This window comes from Danio aesculapii, chromosome 20, assembly GCF_903798145.1.
Source record: "Danio aesculapii chromosome 20, fDanAes4.1, whole genome shotgun sequence".
In the NCBI taxonomy this organism is placed as follows: Eukaryota; Metazoa; Chordata; class Actinopteri; order Cypriniformes; family Danionidae; genus Danio; species Danio aesculapii.
Window position 1 is genome coordinate 42,442,506 of NC_079454.1, and position 20,326 is coordinate 42,462,831.

General features: G+C 35.3%; 1 protein-coding gene across 2 annotated transcripts in view; it reads left to right on the forward strand.

Moving 5' to 3' along the window:
* fam184ab (family with sequence similarity 184 member Ab) overlaps window positions 1-20,326 on the forward strand; it is a 264,813-nt gene that overhangs the window by 209,892 nt on the left and 34,595 nt on the right. For both annotated transcript variants that reach the window (XM_056445388.1, XM_056445389.1), the window contains exon 14: window positions 12,418-12,602. In XM_056445388.1, the coding sequence (XP_056301363.1) occupies window positions 12,418-12,602 (185 nt within the window). The remainder of the gene's footprint in view (window positions 1-12,417; window positions 12,603-20,326) is intronic.

The following is a 20,326-nucleotide window of genomic DNA, read 5'->3' on the forward strand; positions in this document are numbered from 1 at the left end:
TTACAGTTTTTTCTACATAATAGTGACTTTATGGGCACTATCACACACCTGGCTTAATAAAGCGCAAGATGTGTTTGGCGTGATTTGTTGCTATTTTCAGACCACCGCAACTGTAATTTTCATGTTTTGTACCATGTTGTTTCAATAGTAAATCCATTTGCGCCATTCATACTCATGGGTGTGCTGGTCTATAAAGGAGGTGTGTTAAGGCGCATTGTTGGCACGTTGCTATTTTGAGGAACTGAAATAGACCAAGCCATTGACCAATAAAAGAAAGTCCAGCACACACCGTGTTAGTTTTGCACCTTTGCAGGTCCAAACACTTAATACACACAGGTAGTTTTGTTGTGACACCATTAATGCACATTACGATACTACAACAGCTGAAGTATCGTGAGACCGGGTAGTATTGCGATACTGTATAACTGTTGTAATGTTGTTAATCCTCTTGTCTTAGACATAGGAAGAAAACCAAATCTTTATGTTTTATTAAAAATCCAAAATCTCTGAATCCTCAAGTTTTGTTTAGGATGTTTTTAGGATGTAGTATCAGTTGTCTCCTCTCAATATGCGTTCTTAAAGGGATAGTTCACACCAAAATGAAAATTCTGTCATCACACTAAAAAAGAAATTTTGAAGAAAGCTGGAAACCTGCAACCATTGACTTACATAGTATTTGTTTTTTGTTTTTTAAATATGTTAATGGTTGCAGGTTTCCAGCTTCCTTCAAAATATCATCTTTAGTGTTCAAAAAAATAAAGAGACTCATAAAGGTTTATAACCACTTGAGATTGAATAAATAGTGAGTAATTTTCATTAAAAAATATGCAGAAATAATCAAATTTCTCACAGGATATGCTTTGTGTTTTTGGCATCTTTAGAGTTTGTGTCAATTGAGATTACAGCACACATATTGGAATATCTGGAAAAAAAAATGCACATTTCAAAGCACTTCACGAGACCTTTAAGGTTATCTATAAGCAAGTGTGAGATATACAGTACAGATATATACTGAGATATACAGTTGAAGTCAGAATTATTAGCCACCCTTTGAATTTTTTTCTTTTTTAAATATTTTCCAAATAATGTTTAACAGAGCAAGGAAATTTTTACAGTATGTCTGATGATATTTTTTCTTCTAGAGAAAGTCTTATTTATTTTATTTCGGCTAGAATAAAAGCAGTTTTTATTTTTTATGAACCATTTCAAGGTCAAAATTATTAGCCCCTTTAAGCTAATTTTTTTTTTTCGACTGTCTGCAGAACAAACCATGATTATACAATTACTTGCCTAATTACCTTTACCTGCCTAGTTAACCTAATTACCTAGTTAAGCCTTTAAATGTCACTTTAAGCTGTACAGAAGTGTCTTGGAAAAATATCTAGTAAAATATTATGTACTGTCATCATGGCAAAGATAAAATAAATCAGTTATTAGAAATGAGTTATTAAAACTATTATGTTTAGAAATGTGTTGATAAAATCTCTCTGTTAAACAGAAATTAGGGAAAAAAATAAACAGGGGGGCTAATAATTCTGGGGGGGTAATAATTCTGACTTCAACTGTATGTGCTGAGACTGGAGCTGTAATATAAACAAAGCGCTATTGGCTGTTTTTTTTAAAGGGGAGGGGCTTCTCAATATGCCCCTCCCTGTCTTTATGTTTCTCTTCAAATTACATCACACATTGATCCAACATAAAAAGTTTATGTATCTTTGCAAGTAGGAAAATATGAGAGTCATAACTGAGATGCACCAAGGGTGTGTTGTGGGAACTTTCATACTTTATGGCAGCATTATGCGTTTTGTTCATACGCATTAAAGGCACAGAAGTACAAACCCGGTGATTTCAGCAACAGAGTCATTTGGCAGCTCAGCGAGTGGCTCAATGGCTCCCAGGGGTCTGGTTTCTTGGAACAAGCGCCTGCGTTCACAAGACGCTCAGAATTTATTAAAGCCGCACCGCTGTGCTCGAGTCCTACACCATGAATCTCCTGGCCGATGGATAACCATTAATGCTCTCTTACATGGGTCGCCACTTTATCTGACACCGCTGATTTGCAGTCAGTAGTAAACGCGCTTTTTCACGGCTGCTGAGGTGACTGTGAAGAGACAGGGGAACAGACTGGAAGAACGCATGGAAAGCATTTGGATATTAAGTTTACAACAATATTTGGAGGCATTTTATGAGTCATATTGTTTTGTAATTTTTCCAAATATTTAATTTAATTTAATTTAATTTAATTTAATTTAATTTAATTTAATTTAATTTAATTTAATTTAATTTAATTTAATTTAATTTAATTTAATTTAATTTAATTTAATTTAATTTAATTTACCAAATATGGTTATTATTTCAGAGTAATCAGAATATTTAGTGTTTGCTTAAAAAAAGAATATTTAGTAGTTTTTGCTTTAAAATATTTAAAATATTTCAAATGATGGGCAGCACGGTGGCTCAGTGGTTAGCGCTGTCACCTCACAGCAAGAACATCGCTGGTTTTAGTCCCGGCTGGACCGATGGCATTTCTGTGTGGCGTATGCAAGTTCTCCCCGTGTTGGTGTGGGTTTCCTCGTGGTGCTATATATTTTACCCCACAGTCCAAAGACGTGCTATGGTGAATTGAATAATCTAAATTGGCCGTAGTGTATGAGTGTGTACGTGAATGAGATTGTATGGGTGTTTCCCAGTACTGGGTAGCGGCTGGAAGGGCATCCACTGTGTAAAACTGGAATGCTGGAATAGTTGGCGGTCCATTCCACTGTGGCGACCACTGAAACAGAGACCAAGCCGAAGAAAAATGAATGAACGAATGATTTCAAATGATATCAAACATTTGTATTTTTTTCATCTTAACTTTTTATTTTACCGATTTTTTTTGTGAGACAGTGTGTCTCATGAAATGCTAATATTTTACAGTATACATTTTTTTTCTCATAATATACGTTACATTATTTCTAACAATTCTTACTTTTTATCTCCTAAAGTGGTTTATCACAATGTATTGTTGTTGTTTTTTTGTCTAAATATTAGTGACCTTTATATATTAGTGAATGATTTAATTGCTTACAATATGACAAAAATTTTTACAATATTGTCTTTCTTTTTCAAAATGGTCTTTTTTCCTCATCGTTTTAACAATATTTTACAGTATGACCATTTTACCCTAAAGTAATAGTTTTTTCTACATAATAGTGACTTTATGGGCACTATCACACACCTGGCTTAATAAGCCGCAAGATGTGTTTGGCGCGATTTGTTGCTATTTTCAGACCACCGCAACTGTAATTTTCATGTTTTGTACCATGTTGTTTCAATAGTAAATCCATTTGCGCCACTTTGTGGACTCATGGGTGTGCTGGTCTATAAAGGAGGTGTGTTAAGGCGCATTGTTGGCACGTTGCTAGTTTGAGGAACTGAAATAGACCAAGCCATTGACCAATAAAGGAAAAAGTCCAGCACAGACGGTGTTATTTATGCACCTATGCAGGTCCAAACTCTTAATACACACAAGTAGTGTTGTTGTGATACCATTAATGCACATTACGATACTATACCAGCTGAAGAATCGTGAGACCGGGTAGTATTGCAATACTGTAATTCATAACTCAAATGTATAAAATTAGAAAATTGTCAGAAATATTATATTTTATTTGTTACAATAGGCTTACTTGAATTGAATTCATAACTCTCTTATCATTGAAAAAAGTATTTGCACATCACTTCACCTAAACTAGTTTGTAGATAACTGACCAACAAAAAATACATTCAAATAAAGATACAAATTATACAGAATGAATTTCGTTACAAAAAGAGTATTTTCCAGCAAAATTAGGCTATATGCAGTGGTCAAAATTAGTTTCAATGTTTCCTGTTGCTCTTTTGGGTTTTTAACAGTTTTTTTTTTTGTTTTGTTTTGTTATTTTAGCCTTATCAGGTATTCAGAATTTCACTTTGTTAGTTGTTCTTTTTTTTAAGAGATTGTTGTAGCTACTAAATCATACTGACAGGAACAGAAATGAACTGATTCAGATTTGTGTTCGTACTGAAGCATCAGAAACGTGCAATAGGCTACCATAAAAGGCGCAAATTCTACACAGTTTTGCAACCTTACACGGCTCCACAGACTATTCAAATAAAATGGTCTATTGTTGCACAAACGTGCAAGCATTTTAGTGATTTTTCCACATGCAACATTATGTATTGTAGATAAACCGTTAATGACGATACTACCGCTTACAAATTACAGTGGCATCGCCAGTATTTTGGAGCCATAGTATCACGATACTACTGTAGTACTGGTAAACTGTGCAACCCTACACACAGGATGTACAGTAACACCCAAATATCTTTACATAATAAAGAATTAAAATGTTACAAAAATTATTATTTACTACATAGATATTAAAACCACTGCCACCGTGCCTTCTTCATCTCAGGGGGCTTTTTCAGTTCATTCATGACAATTTGCATGTGTGTAAAATTTATTATATGCATGTTTATATTTGTTTTAATACAAACAAGTTTAGATTTGTCCACCTGTCAGGTTTTAGACACGTATGCATCACCATATGGGGCATAAGAATAGGATGTGTGTTTCATAAAAGTTTTTTTACCACTCTTCATTATTATTGTTCATTTATTCATTTGCTGGAAATTAGAACTGAATTTAGAAATAGTTTTGAAACAAATCATTGTGCTTAACAAGCGAAATTAAATATTTGGGCTAATGGATGTCTTCAGCAGAGTGCGTACAACACTGTTTCCTTGCTCTACGAAAGTAAAGAGTAAAAGTAAAGTAAAGAGAAAGTAAAGAGGCCAGATGGAGGAGGCTTGTTTTCTCGCCGTCCGTTTTCTCGCCAGTGAAGTTCAGTTTTTCCTCTTACAACGTCCATGTAAATACCAAATGCGCCATTACGCAACGCAACTGACTCTTAAGGGAATGGGAGATGAGACTTTAATTGGTTTATTGCATGTTATGCTCAAAACACACCTATTAAGAGAATAAGTACAACCCTGTTAGACCATGCACTGCTGCACACACCGTATTTTTTCGTCCTTAAAACAGCAAACATGGATTTGGACACACCCATGATGCTTTTGCGCCATTGGCTTTAGACTTTGCACCTAGATCGTTAAAATAGAGCCCTATATCTCAGCAGATTATTTAATATCTCTCCATATGACTATGTTTTTTTACAATATTTCCCAATGACTTTTCTTTTCTTTTTTACCTCAGAGTAAGATAATATTTCACAGTGTTCCCCTTTATTCCCCTTGAGCTAGTGATTAAATTAAATCAAACTTTTCTTCTATTTTCTTCTACGACCTGAGCTTTTCCTCCTTGGTCCATCATCTCTTTTGATCATCAGCTTCTCTGCAGGGTTTTTCCTCATCCCTAACAGCCTCCTCTCATCTGTGTGCATGTCTTCTGTCTTCTGCCATCATTAATGAAGCTTATTTTGTCCTCCGTGTTGAAGAAATCCTCAAGGGAGACGTTTATAGGTGCCTCTGTGTTTGATAGAAAAAGGTCAGCGATGTTAACTTCAGCCCTCGCAAATTAAACCCCAACTTCAGCCGTATGAGCTGAGAGATTTCACCAGGCCTTTTACTGCGCGGTCGAGTGAGCGCTGGACTTTTACTGCCACGTCTGTTCTGGAAAAAGGCCTGATGTGAGATGACTGTTCCTCCAGGTTCAGCTCTGTCAGGACTGGTGATTGAACTGCTGATGGGATATTCAGATACTCAAGGCTAAAAGGTTTATTCTGCAGTGATACTCGAGCTGATGGTAAACACTACGTTCTTACTCGAACTCTTCAAAAAATAAAGGTTGTTCGTTTGAAGTTAAAATGTGAAAAAATTAGCAATTTGTTTGCGCACATTGTTTTTCTTTAGGTGAACAATTAATTCGTGCAAGTTAATCCACTGAAAAATAAATGTTTGTTTTGGTAATCTTATATCAAAGTCTGACCATTTGCTTCTGCGTTTGGAGTGGCGATCCTTCTTTGTTGATGTCAGTTTGTTGTCTTCAGCCACAATATTCTTAGCCATGAAAATATTAATATATGATATTTTATGACAGTTTTTGGACATTAGATATTTTTTGTTCATTATGGCCCGAGTGGTTTCTATAGTGCTTTTACAATGTGTCAAAGCAGCTTAACATAGAAGTTCTAGTAAATTAAAACTGTGTCTGTCCAGTTTTCAGAGTTGAATTTCAGTTTAGTTCAGTTCAGTGTGGTTTAATCTTCACTGCTGAAAGACCAAACACTGGAGAACAAATCCATCCATGCACAGCTCCACAAGTCCCAAACCAAGTAAGCCAGTGACAACAGTGACGAGGAACAAACTTTAACAACTGACGAAAGTGAAGGAAAAAAAACCTAGAGAGAAACCAGGCTCTGGGCACGACCATTTCTCCTCTGTGGAGCTGCAGTCCAGGCGCCAGGGCTGGAGAACGTTGGACATCCATTGTGGAGAACTGAAGGTGTGGGTAGGGTGATCATGCTGGCCCACGGGACAATGCGAAGACTCGTCTATCACTGTGGTCTTTCAGAAATAATCTCATGCTCCGCTTCTCCATGACTGTCGCAGCATCGCTAAGTTCACAGGATACGGCCAGGTCCAGGATTATCGATGCCTTGGCATAATTTCTTCACAGGTCTTGGATCACATTATGGCGCTGCATAATCTCTAGAGGCCTCGGGATGAGTATCCCCAGGTGGAAATAGATAATATGAATGAATGATGTTGTTGATTGTTGATACATCCAAGACTAAATAACAAAAATTTGCTTAGCATGTAGTATATGGAAAATAAGTTTTTCATAAAAAAACACCCATCATTTATGTAAACAAAGCAGTATTAAAAGGTTTAAAATTCGGGAAAATAATGAATGTTTGGTTATTATTATTAGAGCTGACGCTCATGATTTATTATATATTTATGATCTTTTTGGACAAGGACATTTTGTCCTTTTTGGCCATCTAAGAAGCTTTTCTATAGGGATGCACTTTGATTAAAGTCTACAGTCAGTTATTGAATATAAACCCATATATAAAATAATAATCTGCTATTATTTAAGTATCTCAAGCCATTTATGAATAAATTATTTTAGATTTGAATAGTGAAGTTTAATCAGGCAGACTGAAAATATCTTTTACATCATGATGACCTGGCACACAGTACTAACAGCAAGGTGCATTATGGGTTTATGCTTGGTTTATGTGTTATGTTAGTTAGATATATGGGCATTTTTGTTTTCATGGTCATGTGTTGATGAGGGGGGGGGGGGTGCATTTTATATCCCCTCTAGAGTTAAACAGTTGATTTTTAAATTTTTTTTATTCCATTCAGCCAATGTCCAGGTCTGTTGGAAGCACTTTTAGCCTAGCTTAGCATAAATCATTGAATCGGATTAGACCATTAGCTTCTCACTCAAAAAATGAAATAAAATTTTGATAATTTTTCTATTTAAAGCTTGACTTTTCTGTAGTGACAGCATGTACTAAGACCAATGATAAATGAAAATTTGCTTCTTCACTTCTTAATAAACTAAATTATAGAGTCCTTTCAGAGAGAATGATGGGGTCATCTATGTTGGCATCTTCTTCTTCTGTAGTACTAACAGTACTATGATCTTTACAATGATTGGTGAAGAAGTCTTTAAGCAGGTCTCTCGACATCATTTCAAATACACAAATAAGTGCAACGTGATTAAATCAGAGAGCCTGCGAATGGATTTACTGACTTTAAGTAAGTTTTACTCTTGTATGCCTTTTTTGGCATTATTTCAATATATTACGATTCAATTCAATTCAATTCACCTTTATTTGTAAAGCGCTTTTACAATGTAGATTGTGTCAAAGCAGCTTCACATAAAAGGTCACAGTAAATAGGAACAGTGTAGTTCAGTTTAGCTCAGTTCAGTGTGGTTTAATAATCACTACTGAGAGTCCAAACACTGAAGAGCAAATCCAACGATGCGCAGCTCTACAGATCCCGAACCATGCAAGCCAGTGGCGACAGCGGAGAGGGAAAAAAACTTCACTAATTGGCGAAAATAAAGAAATAAAACCTTGAGAGAAACACAAAGTAAATATTACTTAGGTATATCCATTTGAATACACTAATGTATTTTAAGCACAATAAATTAAAAAGTAATATTTAGTAGCTTATTTAATTAAAGTGACATTTTGACGTAGAAAGATTTATTTGTAAAATGTACGTGGATTATGCTCTCTTTATTTACAAGCTCCAAAAATAATTTCTTGCAGTGTTTTACCAAGGGGATTTGGAGAATCTCTTTTCACCACTCCTTACTTCAAAGGTAATATTTTGTAGAATAAAACAAACACAATCTTCTGAAAAACCTTCATGATATAGATATCAAAAGCCTGCAGTTGGATATATGTGCTGCTGAAGTGGAGATTTGTGGCTCATTGCAGAAGAAAAAACAATTTTTTTAGAAAAAGGCCTTTAAAATAGGTATTGTAATTAAAATCTAAATCTAAAGTGTGATAAAAAAAAACAATTAAAAGTGTTTTGTGTTGTCAATACACTAGACAAAAAGCCAAAATACCCAAAATCCCCCCAAAAAACTGACATGTATGGAAAAAAAACCCTTCAGTTTCTCGCCTTCATACAAATGTTTGTTTTTTCTGCTGTCATTGGCATCAGTTTATCTGGTCATTCAGCCTGGAGGAAGCCCCTCTGGGCCACAGGTTTCCTCCGCCACACACACCGATACTGTTATTAAGCTAATTGTTGTGTGAAATGATATTTGCAGACATTTAAAGTTGGATGAGCAGATTGTAATTTGATTAAGCAGGAGTCATTAACTGTATATAACCGGAAATTGGCTCGGTTGTATTCTCTAGAAAGATTTTAATTTTTTTTTAGCATGTGGCATTTAAAAGTCAAAGTGTTGGCGGAGTGGAAAATTGCCCCAGAGACGAGCGTTGTCTAATTAATCTCACCCGGCTTTACTCACGTCTGATGGAGAAGTTTTACAGTGCGGAGGCAGCCTGTGTTGTTGTCATTTCTGTGAATATAGTAGACTAGACTGTCCCATTAGATCCTTCTTTAGTATTTGAAATGCATTAATGTGATGTTTTGTGGAGTGATAGGTAATAAATATGTTTTATGAACTGTTGTCAGCCTGAAAACAAGCTGTGTGTTCCTCCTGTTGCAAATTGTAGCAAAAAGTAATACAAAATGGTGATAGTTTGATTGTGATGTTTACATGTTTGTACTGCACTTCAATAATGCGACTAAAATAGGCATACTCCACATGTCTTCGTTCGATTTCTGTTTAGATCGATTATGACTTTATTCGGATTAAGATCATCAAAAATCGCTGTTTACGTGGTAGATTATTAATAAAAGTATTGTGTTAATCGTATTAAAATCTAAGAATTGGTGTCCGTGTAAACATACTCAATGTGAGCTACATAAACATGGTCAGCTTTAATTTCACAGGCTGAACTGACTGGAGAACGGTGTGTTATGTATAAGCTACAGGCTCTTCCTGAAACACATGGGGTTTCCAGAAGATGCTGTTTTCACTTTGGAGATCTAATATTGATGGCACATTTTCAGTTTCTTCTTGGGTATCCCATATATGAATAAAATAAAAAGTGGGAGCTGTATTTTTGGCATGGCGGTTTTAGCATGGCTGCAGTTTTGTGTCTTGAGGGAGATGAAGAGCTAATGGCCTTGAGTCTGACTGAAGTTACCGACCAACAACTTTCGGCAACTTTCTGAAGGGTTCAGCTACTTAAAAAATGGTGGAAAAATACTTTTTTTGGAACTGAGAATATACCACCGGTTGTTATGTTAGATCATAATTCCAAAATAAATATATGAACAAATAACTAAATAAATCAATACATGAATTTGAATATAACGCAAATCATCATGTTGGTACATTCAACTGTGGAAATATGGTACCTTTTTAATTCCTTTCTGAAAAAAAACAAACAAATATCTTGTGTGTTTGCTGCTGATTTTTGTTTTTAGTTTGAAGATAGAAACCGTCCTGTTTGAAGGATCAGTAATATCTGACAATTAAACATACTAACGAGTGACAGAGTGAATTTTTTATGTGAAGCATGTCCCAATTTGATGCTGTTTAATATTTTTCTGACCCCAGAAATCCACTACTTTATGCAATCCTCTATTTTTGGTCAAAAAGCAAAAAATTAATTCATTAATTTTCCTTCGGCTTAGTCCCTTAATTAATCAGGGGTCGCCAAAGTGGAATGAACCGGCAACTTATCCAGCATATGTTTTACACAGCGGATGCCCTTCCAGCTGCAACCCAAAACTGGGAAACACCCATACACACTCATTCAAACACATGCCCTATGGCCAATTTTAGTTTATTCATTTCACCTATAGCACATGTCTTTGGACTTTTAGGCAAAACCATAGCACCCTGAGGAAACCCACACAAACACAGGGAGAACATGCAAACTCCACACAGAAATGCCAACTTACCTAGCCGGGGCTCGAACCAGCAACCTTCTTGCTGTGAGGTGACATTGCTACCCACTGAGCCACCGTGCCACCCGAACAATAATTATAAAAAGTTCAAAATATTCTTAACCACGCCCCTTTTATTGTTAGTTTGTAATGAGGGAATGATGCACAAAGAAAGCCCCGCCCCCTACTCAATATTCTGTTTCGGTTGGACGTTCATCAACATACTGAAATAAAAAACTTCTGGTTTGTTTGTTAGGGTACAAAAAAAATTCTACCCATTTCACTCTTAAATCTACCTCGATTAGTGGTGGAAAGAGTACTGAAAAATCATATTCAGGTAAAGTACTTGAAGTATGAGTAAAAAGTAGACCTTTTAAAAGTACTCCAGAGTAGTGAGTATTACACTGTGAAAAGTCGATGTGTGTACATGCAGTTTGTGCAAGGATGTGTAAACGTAACATTCTGAATTGCATTTAGTGATCTTCCTATATTCGTTCCTTCCTTCCATTGTTTGTTTGTTCTGTCCTTCCTTCGTACATCTCTCAAATTTCAGGAATTTTTTTCTCACTCAGACACAACAACTTCCAAAAATCTTCGTACGCACAGGACATTTTGCACATGCGTACATACTGTTTTCAAAACTGTTAAACTTATGTTCAAAACAATAACATAATGCAAAACTGAATAAGACAGCAAAATTCGACAGCAGTATTTTATTGAAACATATTTCACATCTAAAAATGCAGTTTAACCAGCCAGATTAGCATTACTATTGTATCTGTATCAGTGGAAGGTGTGTATACAAATTCTTGTATTTTAGAATTACTTAGAGCAAAAAATTAAAAATAAATAAATTACATAAAATTAATTCCAGTAACATATATTGCAGTTATAAACAATATATATTGCAATTCTAAACCGAGATGTGTCCTTGTTTTACACAAGAAAACACTGTGTAATGCTACATGTTGTTAGTGTTTTTAGCTCATTGTTTTGTGGGTGACAAAGTGTGTTTGTGGGCTGTCAACCTTTGCTAGTGTTCTGGAAGAATGAGTTAATTTGAGACCTGAATAAAGTGTTTTGGTAGTTGTAATGGATTTTGAATGTGAAATGAACTGCTTTGCCAAGCTAAAAGTTGGTTTGGAGAATTGAGTGAAGAGTTTTGCTAAAGTGACCTAAGTATTGAGAAATGTGTCCTAGTGTCTGTAAAAAACTAATATTTCCTACCTTGTTTAATCATTGTTGACAACTTTTATGCGAAGTCATTAACATTATCAGTCTCTTCACATGGATGAATATCATTAATTATCAACAATAACATATAATTAAAGTAAATTAAGCAAAATTGTTATTTGAGAAGTGTGTATCAAACTGATAGCCCTCCACATTAATCGGTACCCAAGAAGTTGCTCTCAGTTTCAAAAAGGTTGGTGGGGTCTCTGGGTCATTGAGTATGACAATTTTGGACATCTTTTTGTATATTTTTAAGGCTTGCAAAAGGTTGGGTGCAATTATAAATCACCCATGTCTTGTGGTAGTTCAGTAGGATGCGATTTACATTCTATGTTTGATTTGATTGGACAGGAATCACATGACCGATTTTTGTGCTGAGCCAATCCTCATAAACAAGAAAAAATAAAGTAGCGACTGCCGTTTGAAGGAAAACAGTGGAGTAAAAGTAATAATACAGCACTAAAAAGGTCCTCAAGGGAAAGGAAAAGTACACATTTGGTAAATTCCTGAGAAAAACTACTCAGTTACAGAAATTGGAGTATTTGTAATTTGTTACTTCACACCACTGACCTTCATAAATCTCCCTGCTGCTCGCTCTTGTAGAATGACAGTGTATTGTACATCATTAACTGAAACATGAAAATATTTTGGTGTTTGGTTCACGCAGACTTTAATGGTGGTTTACCTTGTGTGTTTCAGGAACGTGAGCTTCTGAACCGCATCTCGGACCTGCAGGAGGAAGTCAGTCGCAGGAAGAAGCACATCGCTGATTTGGACCACGAGATCCACACGCTCAACGAGAACATCAGCACTCTGACCAAAGAGCTGGAGCTTAAGGGTAAAGAGGTGCTTAAGATCCGCAGCGAAGCCAACCAGCAGATCAGGTCAGTTCAGTCAGAATGTGTGTTTACATGAATGTTCCTGACACATTTAAAGGATTAGCTGAACCAAAAAAAATATGTTAATAATTAGTCTGATGTCATTTCAACCCCCTGAAACCTTCATTCATTCATTCATTCATTCATTTTCAGAACATAAATGAAGATATTTTAGATGAAATCCAAGAGCTCCCTCATCATTTATAGACAGCAATGGGCCGAGACAATCAAAACAAGGTTATACTAGTTTTGGATTTTTCATCAGTTTTAGTTTTTATTTCATTTTGAATTTTTGTTTTTAAATTCAGCTACTTTTACTTAGTTTTAGAGGTAAATTTACTAGTGTTTATTAGTTTCTATATTTTGAAATTGCTTAGTTTTAGTTTAGTTTTTATCAGTTTCAGTATTATTTTTAGTTTTTTTCTAAATAAGGATATTTGTTAGGTGCAAGATTCAAAATCATCAGAATAAATATTGTATAATAAAAACTCAACCAAAGATTTATTTTTGAAACATGTATTCAGAGGATACATGAACACTACCATCTCTACCCATCTTCAAATTCAAATACCACAGCCCACAAGATAGCAGTCCTAAGTAGCCTACAATATGTGTGCAAGGCTGCTTCTGAGGTTAGATACACAGTAGTGATGGAAAGTTCTGATCTTAAATGTGAACCAGATCTTTTGTGGCAATCCTCCCATGTTAGGATTAAACATTCCAAATATATGTAGCCAGCAATCACAATTTCAGTCAGTTAAAACATCATGATCTAAAAAGTTTCTAACAATTAAGTTTTGCAACCCAACTGAAGCATGATTCACTTCCATTACGATTTTCTGTTATGAAATAAATTAAGGTTGTTGTTTTTTTGCCAGAGCTTCTCATTTAAGCCCTCGGTTTACCCGCGCTGCAGTTGTTCAAGTTTAATTCAGTCACAGCAGGCTGTCATGAACTGTTTGTGTTCGGTTCACTGAATCAAGCATGCGCAGTATTATTGGTTCACCGCTTCTCAAATCTTATCTCAATGTACTGTTCTAATTACTGAATAACTCGGTATATATTGGTTTATTTTGAGTCAGATGGAGGCATCAGGCATGTTAAAAAGTAAGTAGTTAATAGAAAAGTGCTTACTGGTGACGCAAATCATTTCAAATTATTCAGTTTGATTTGGTGACTTAAAAGATCCTTTTAAAAAGAAGGATTCGTTCGTGATCACTAATACAGAAATAAAACCTATTATTAGGGACAAATGTGTTAAATTAATGAATTTAAGTCTATATATTTATTTTTGTCACCATGCTGCTGTCGTGTCTACTCGTTTTTTTTGTCGTTTCGTCGTGGGAGCAACAGCAAGTCACTGGAGGAGAACTGGCTTGATCTGACTAATGGCATCACAGACTCTGTGTGAGGCGCTGTACGGTTCAAACACCTGGCAGTACAAAGTAAATAGATTTACTTCTAAAAGACTTTCAGTAGGCTAATGTATTAAATAAATTTACAAAAAAACAAAAACGAAGGACGTTTTTGCTATAATTTTAGTTAGTTTCAGTTAGTTTTGTATTTACGCAATACAGTTTGAGTTCGTTCTAGGTTTTTAAAAAACTCTCGTTTTTATTTTTAGCGAAAATGATTTAAAATTTTAGTTTCCGTTTTTCGTTCGTTTTCGATAACTATAATAACCTTGGTTTAAAATTCAGAAAAAGAACTAAAAACATTATCAAACCATTCCATTTGACTTCAGAGGTTCAACTGTGATTATACGAAGCTTCAAGAACACTTTTGTGCGCCAAAAAAACAGTTTTTTTATGATTACAGTTGAACCACTGCCACGAGCAGTTCTAAAAATCATGAGATGTTTATAATGGCTTCATGACAATCATGATTATGACAGATATAAGGTTTGTTGTCTTGGTAATGTCAAGTTGTCATGACGAAGACAACAAGCAGATGACACTTAATGTAAGAATTCATTAAGCTGTATTCCTCCTCCTAACCAGAAGGAGGTGCTCCTGTCTTCTCACGCAACAGGATCCAATTTCTATGCTTCCTCCGGAACAGTGGATGGCACCACTTTCTCACCATCTGCTGTGTGCCACCACTCAAGCTTGATTAGCAACACCTGTGTTTTGCCCTATATAAGTGTGTGTGTTACAACTACTGTGTTCAGTCATGAGCCATTACTGCCCGGTGTTCTTCAGATTGTCTAGAGAAGCTAAGTAACACTTTACTGTTGTGCTTTTTGACCCTCGTGTCTTATTTGTTTTGCTTGTTTACTAGAAGCTCGGCTTCAGTCATTTCTGTTGTACTTTGCATTCTATTTTATAGTAAAGATCATTTGTTTATTTTTTCTAAAACCAAAGCCACAAGTTCCCTTATTAATCTTCTGCTCTTGGGTTCATCTGTAGGGGAGTTTGCTCACTTGTGTCATGTCATGACTATAAAGGTTTCATGACAGTCTTACAAACACCTCTTAAAGTGTTACCAACATTTAGTCCCAAACCTTCATAGCCATATCAGCTTGTAGCCCAAGACCAGTTACTCACTAAAGCTAAGCAGGACTGAGCCTTGTCAGTATCTGGATGGGAGACCACATGGGAAAACCAGGTTGCTGTTGGCAGTAGTGTTAGTGAGGCCAGCAGGGGGTGCTCAACCTTTGGTCTGTGTGGGCCTTAATGCCCCAGTATAGTGAAGGGGTTGCTATACTGTCAGTGAGCGCTGTCTTTTGGATGAGCTTCTGACTCTCTAATTAAAAATCCCCTAACACTGCTCGTAAAGAGTAGGTGTGTAACCCCGTTGTCCTGACCAAATTCCCTCCATTGGCCCTTACCCATCATGGCCTCCCAATCATCCTCATCCACCGAATTGGCTCTATCACTGTCTCTCCACTCTACCAATAGCTGGTGTGTGGTGAGCGCACTGGTGCAGTTGTCCTGTGGCTGTTGTTGCATCATTCAAATGGATGGAGAGAGGATGGAGAGACTCCCCCTCTTGATTGTGAAGCACTTTGGGTGTATGACCATACACGATAAATGCGCTATATATAGATACACATTACACATATCAAAAAGCGTTTTTAAAACACACACTCTAAAAACGCTGGGTTGACTCAAAGTTGGGGCAGAATAGAAAAACTTAGTGTTTTTTCTATTAAACTTTAATGACACACTTTTACTCAATAATTGACCCAATATTGGGCTAATAAAGTTATTTTAATAAACTAATTTTAATAAACTCATAAAAACACATTTTTTACAGTGTACTTAACCCAAAATCTGGGTTTGTCCCTAATAATAATAATAAAATTAATAATAATAATACATTGTATTTATCATGTGCTTTTCTTAAACTTAAAGTTCTACAAGATATACAATAACAAATAAAAATGTAGAGAATTACAAGCTTGCATAAACTCCCAGTAAGAAGCCAGAAGTCATACCACAATAATAAAACAATAAAGAACGATAAATAAGAGAAATGATACAAATTGCATAAAAGTGACAATCATCCTGAGGCCTCTAGAGATTATTAAGCGCCATTGATGCCGTCCCAGACCTGTGATGATCATGAAGGAGTGAAAAGCTTGAGATTGATTCCTGAAAGACCACAGTGACAGGCGAGTCTTCACATTGATCCCATGAGCCAGGGGTGACCTACTCCAGCGTTCTCCAGCCTCCAGCACTTAGACTGCAGCTCCGCACAGGAGGTTTGGCCAGAGGAGGAATGGTCGTGCCCAACAGAGCATGGTTTCTCTCGAGTTTTTTTTTCCTTCACTTTCATCAATTGGTGAAGTTTGCTCCTCGCCACTGGCTTGCTTGCTTTGGGACTTGTGAAACTGCGCATTGATATATTTGCTCTTCAATGTTTGGAGTTTCAGCTGTGAAAATTAACCAAACAAAACTGAACTTCAACTCTGAAAACTGGACTGATACTGTTTCAATTTACTAGAACTTCTATGTTAAGCTGATTTGACACAATGTATTGTGCTAAAGAAATAAACATGAATTGAACAACGATAATCACAAATGAAATGCTTTGCTAAAAAAATGTGTCTTAAGAAGCCTCTTAAAACAATCCAAAGAAACGGCATTCCCAACATAATCTCACAGCAATTTGTAACATTTTGGTTTAGTGGCTAATTCGTATAAATTCATACGATCTAATTCATATAATATTGTACAATTTGCTCATCTCCCAATGACGTTTGGGTTTAGGGGTGGGGTTAGGTGCCACAACTGAATTCGTACGAGTTAGCCACTAAACTGACAAAACGTAAAATACTTGCGTTTTCTCGTGAGATCAGGCTGGCATTTCTGATAATAGTGGGTAATGCATTACATAATTTAGGTGCACAGTAAGGTTACTGTGTAATACTATTCAATTGTCAGTTGAAATAACCCAGCATTTTCCTGAGCGTAAATTTCATAGCTGCTTTTTGTGACGTGTTTTAAAAATGTTTTTAGTTTTATGGTTTTAGTTTTGAAGCAAAATGATCCTGGATTTGATTTCACATCTCCACGCATGTGGTTTCAGTGTCGTCCTTATTCAGCCTGCAATCCTTACATAACCCCTAATGTTACATTCTCTTTTGGCTTTATGTGACAAGAGTCATTGGCGGTGATGAAAGAGATGGTAATTCAATTACTTTCAACCCGATTGGGCTTGAAAGTGAAAATATAGAAGAAAAGAAAAAAGCGCTTTGTGCAGGTCCTCAACAAGAAAGACGGGATTTGTCTGTCATTTTGCTCACAGCTCTCTTAAAGCCATCAGCCTTTTTTTGACACGTGTTCTTTGTCTTTTATTATACTTAAAAAAAAAAAGAAAAAAATGAGAGAGATCAAAAAGAGAAGTGTTAAAAACTTTACAAATCGTCTTGAAAATAAAGAGAAAAATCAAGCAGATTAATAAAACTCATTACACCCATTATATATGTATATATTCAATTGAATAATTCCTCCATTTATTAAAGCCGTATCATTACCCACAGTGGCTGTTTTGGTATAATGTGGTTGTGTCGTATCACACATCATAATGCAAGACCTGGTGCTGATCTCATTTCACTTCCAATTACGTAAAAGTGACACATCCAGGTCTTGAGATAAAAGCGGCAAATAAATTGCAATGTGGTTTCCCATGCAGCGGCGAGAGGAGGTCCTGCTTTATTGCTCTTTATGTGAATATTGCTCTCAGTGTATTGAAGAATGTGTGTTCGGATAAAGTCATTAAAGTGAAGAAACTGCAATATTAAAAATGAATGCTCTAAATAAACATCAAAAATAAACGTGTAGTCTTCTGTAAATGATGCCTTTTAAATGTTATTTACTCAGAATATTTGTGTTGTAAACATTGAGCTGGATGAACGAATTATTTCTATGTGCAACTAGATCATTGCACACGTTTTCAGTTGCGTTTTTCTGGTTCCTTTTCTACATGGATATTTCAAGAATGTCTATAATGAAGAGTTTTAAGCTAGAAACCTACCAGCTCTGAGACAAATGACCATATTGCAACCCATGAAAAGTTCAGTATTTAGTGATTGGATAAATGTTGTATTGTGAATTTTGTTTTTGAAGGAATGAATTACGCTGCAAGAGCTTTTACAAATAAGGGAATTTTACAAGGAAAAATTTTCCTGGTTTTGAAAATATAACCATACACCAGACACTTGAAAATATAACAGAACACAACCCACAAAGGTACTGTCTCTTTTTTTTATTACTTATTATTAGATAAGGTTAATTTAAACACTGACAAAATTAGGAAAGAGTGGGAGAAGGAGCTTAATACAGAGATATCAGATGAGTAAGCCCACACGGAATCTGTGCGCGCAGAATTCAGCAGATTTTTAGCCCATCATTAATTCAGTTTATTTACTTGAGTAAATGTGTTTAAATCTATATTTATTCAGTTTTTAAATGAATTACAGTAATATTATTGACTAATATGAAAATGTTCATCTGGTTTATGTACAATACAGTTTGTACAGTCATATTTTCTGTCTTTCAGTAGATATATTATATGAGAGACTTGCTTTGTTTACCAAATAAAGTGAATCTGATTGGATTTGCATTTTAAACATTAAATAAAAGTTAAAAAGATATTATTATTTTATTTCCCATATTAAGGTTTTAGTTATGAGACTCCCAAAATAATTCCGCAGAAATTCACAGATTTTTACCAAAATTCTCTGCAGAAATAGCACAAATCATCCGCAGATTTCGTCTGGCCCTACAGTAAAATTACATAAGATTTTCCCAAATGTATCCTTATTGTGCAACAAATGTAAAAACTCTGAAGGTACACTGACTCACTCATTCTGGTCATGCCATAAAATTAGTTCATTTTGGCAGAACGTTTGTAGTTTTATATCTGAAGTATACAGGATTGATCTGTCACCAGAGCCAAAATTGGGCATTTTTGGAGACACCTCAGAAATAGGAGATAAATATTTATCACAGGCAGTATTTTTTATAATGATAAATGATGCTAATGATATTAGCAAAGAAAATAATTTTACGAAATTTAAAGTCAGATTACGTGCCTGTCTTTGAAACTTGGATTAGGAGCTTAAGTTACGTGTTGCCCATAGAAGTAATGCGATATGGGATGGCAAAGAAACATTTTTTAAAATCTGGAATCCAATTCTGTTTTATATCAGCAATGCTGACTTGTAAGTCTTCATAGGTGGGATTTGGCATAAATCGAGTTGTGGAGCCTACACATTTCTCTGTAATTTATTATTATTATTAATATTATTTTATATTTAATTCTATTTATTTCTCTTATGCTTCCTGAATAATATTGTATTATGTTGTATCCGACTATTTGTGTATTTTGAAACAGCCTTTGTACCCTTTTTTCTGTCTCTTTTTTCTGTTTATGTTATTATTTATTTTCTCAAGCTAAAAACCATAAAAAGATTACAACAATTAAAATTAATAATTAAAAAATAATAATTGTGTCTTATGATAGGTAAAAATGTTTTCCAAAATGTACATTTGTCTCGAGCTTCGTTAAATTGTTTCACACTTTCTAATGTTGTTTTGCACTTTCTGGCCACCGTAGTATGGATAGTGGAGGACAAACAGGAAAGAATTGGGAGCATTCCCCAATTTTGCATTTTTAAAATTGTGGTTCAAATGATGACTTATGATTACATATCATTGATCAGAAGTCTAAAATGCATTATATTTAAAGGGATAGTTCACATAGAAATTTACATTCTGTCATCATTTACACACCCTTGACTCGTCCCAAACCTATTTGAGTTTCCTTCTTTTGTGAAACACAAAAAAATAATTGTTGAATAGTGTTGGAAAGCAGCAGCCATTGATTTTCATAGTATATTTTGTCACTACAATGAATACCAGTGGCTTCTGTTTTCCAACGTTATTCAGTGTATCTTGTTTTGCGTTCAACAGAACAAAGAAACACATACAACTTCAAAACCACTTGAGGATGAGCAAATTGTGAGGAATTTTGGGTGAACTACGCCTTTTTACACTGTAGGAAATGTTGGGTTCCACACAATTCCTTCATGTTGTCCTAACACAAATCGATTAAGTTAACGTCATCGTATTTACAAAAGTGGATTCAACATAAAACAATTAGGATGTCGCAAAAACAACTTACGAATTGTGTTGTTTTAAGAAGCAACAAAAGTCATTTTTCTAAATGCAATATGTAACATAATAGATCACATGTTTCATAATATCTCTTTTAAACAAATG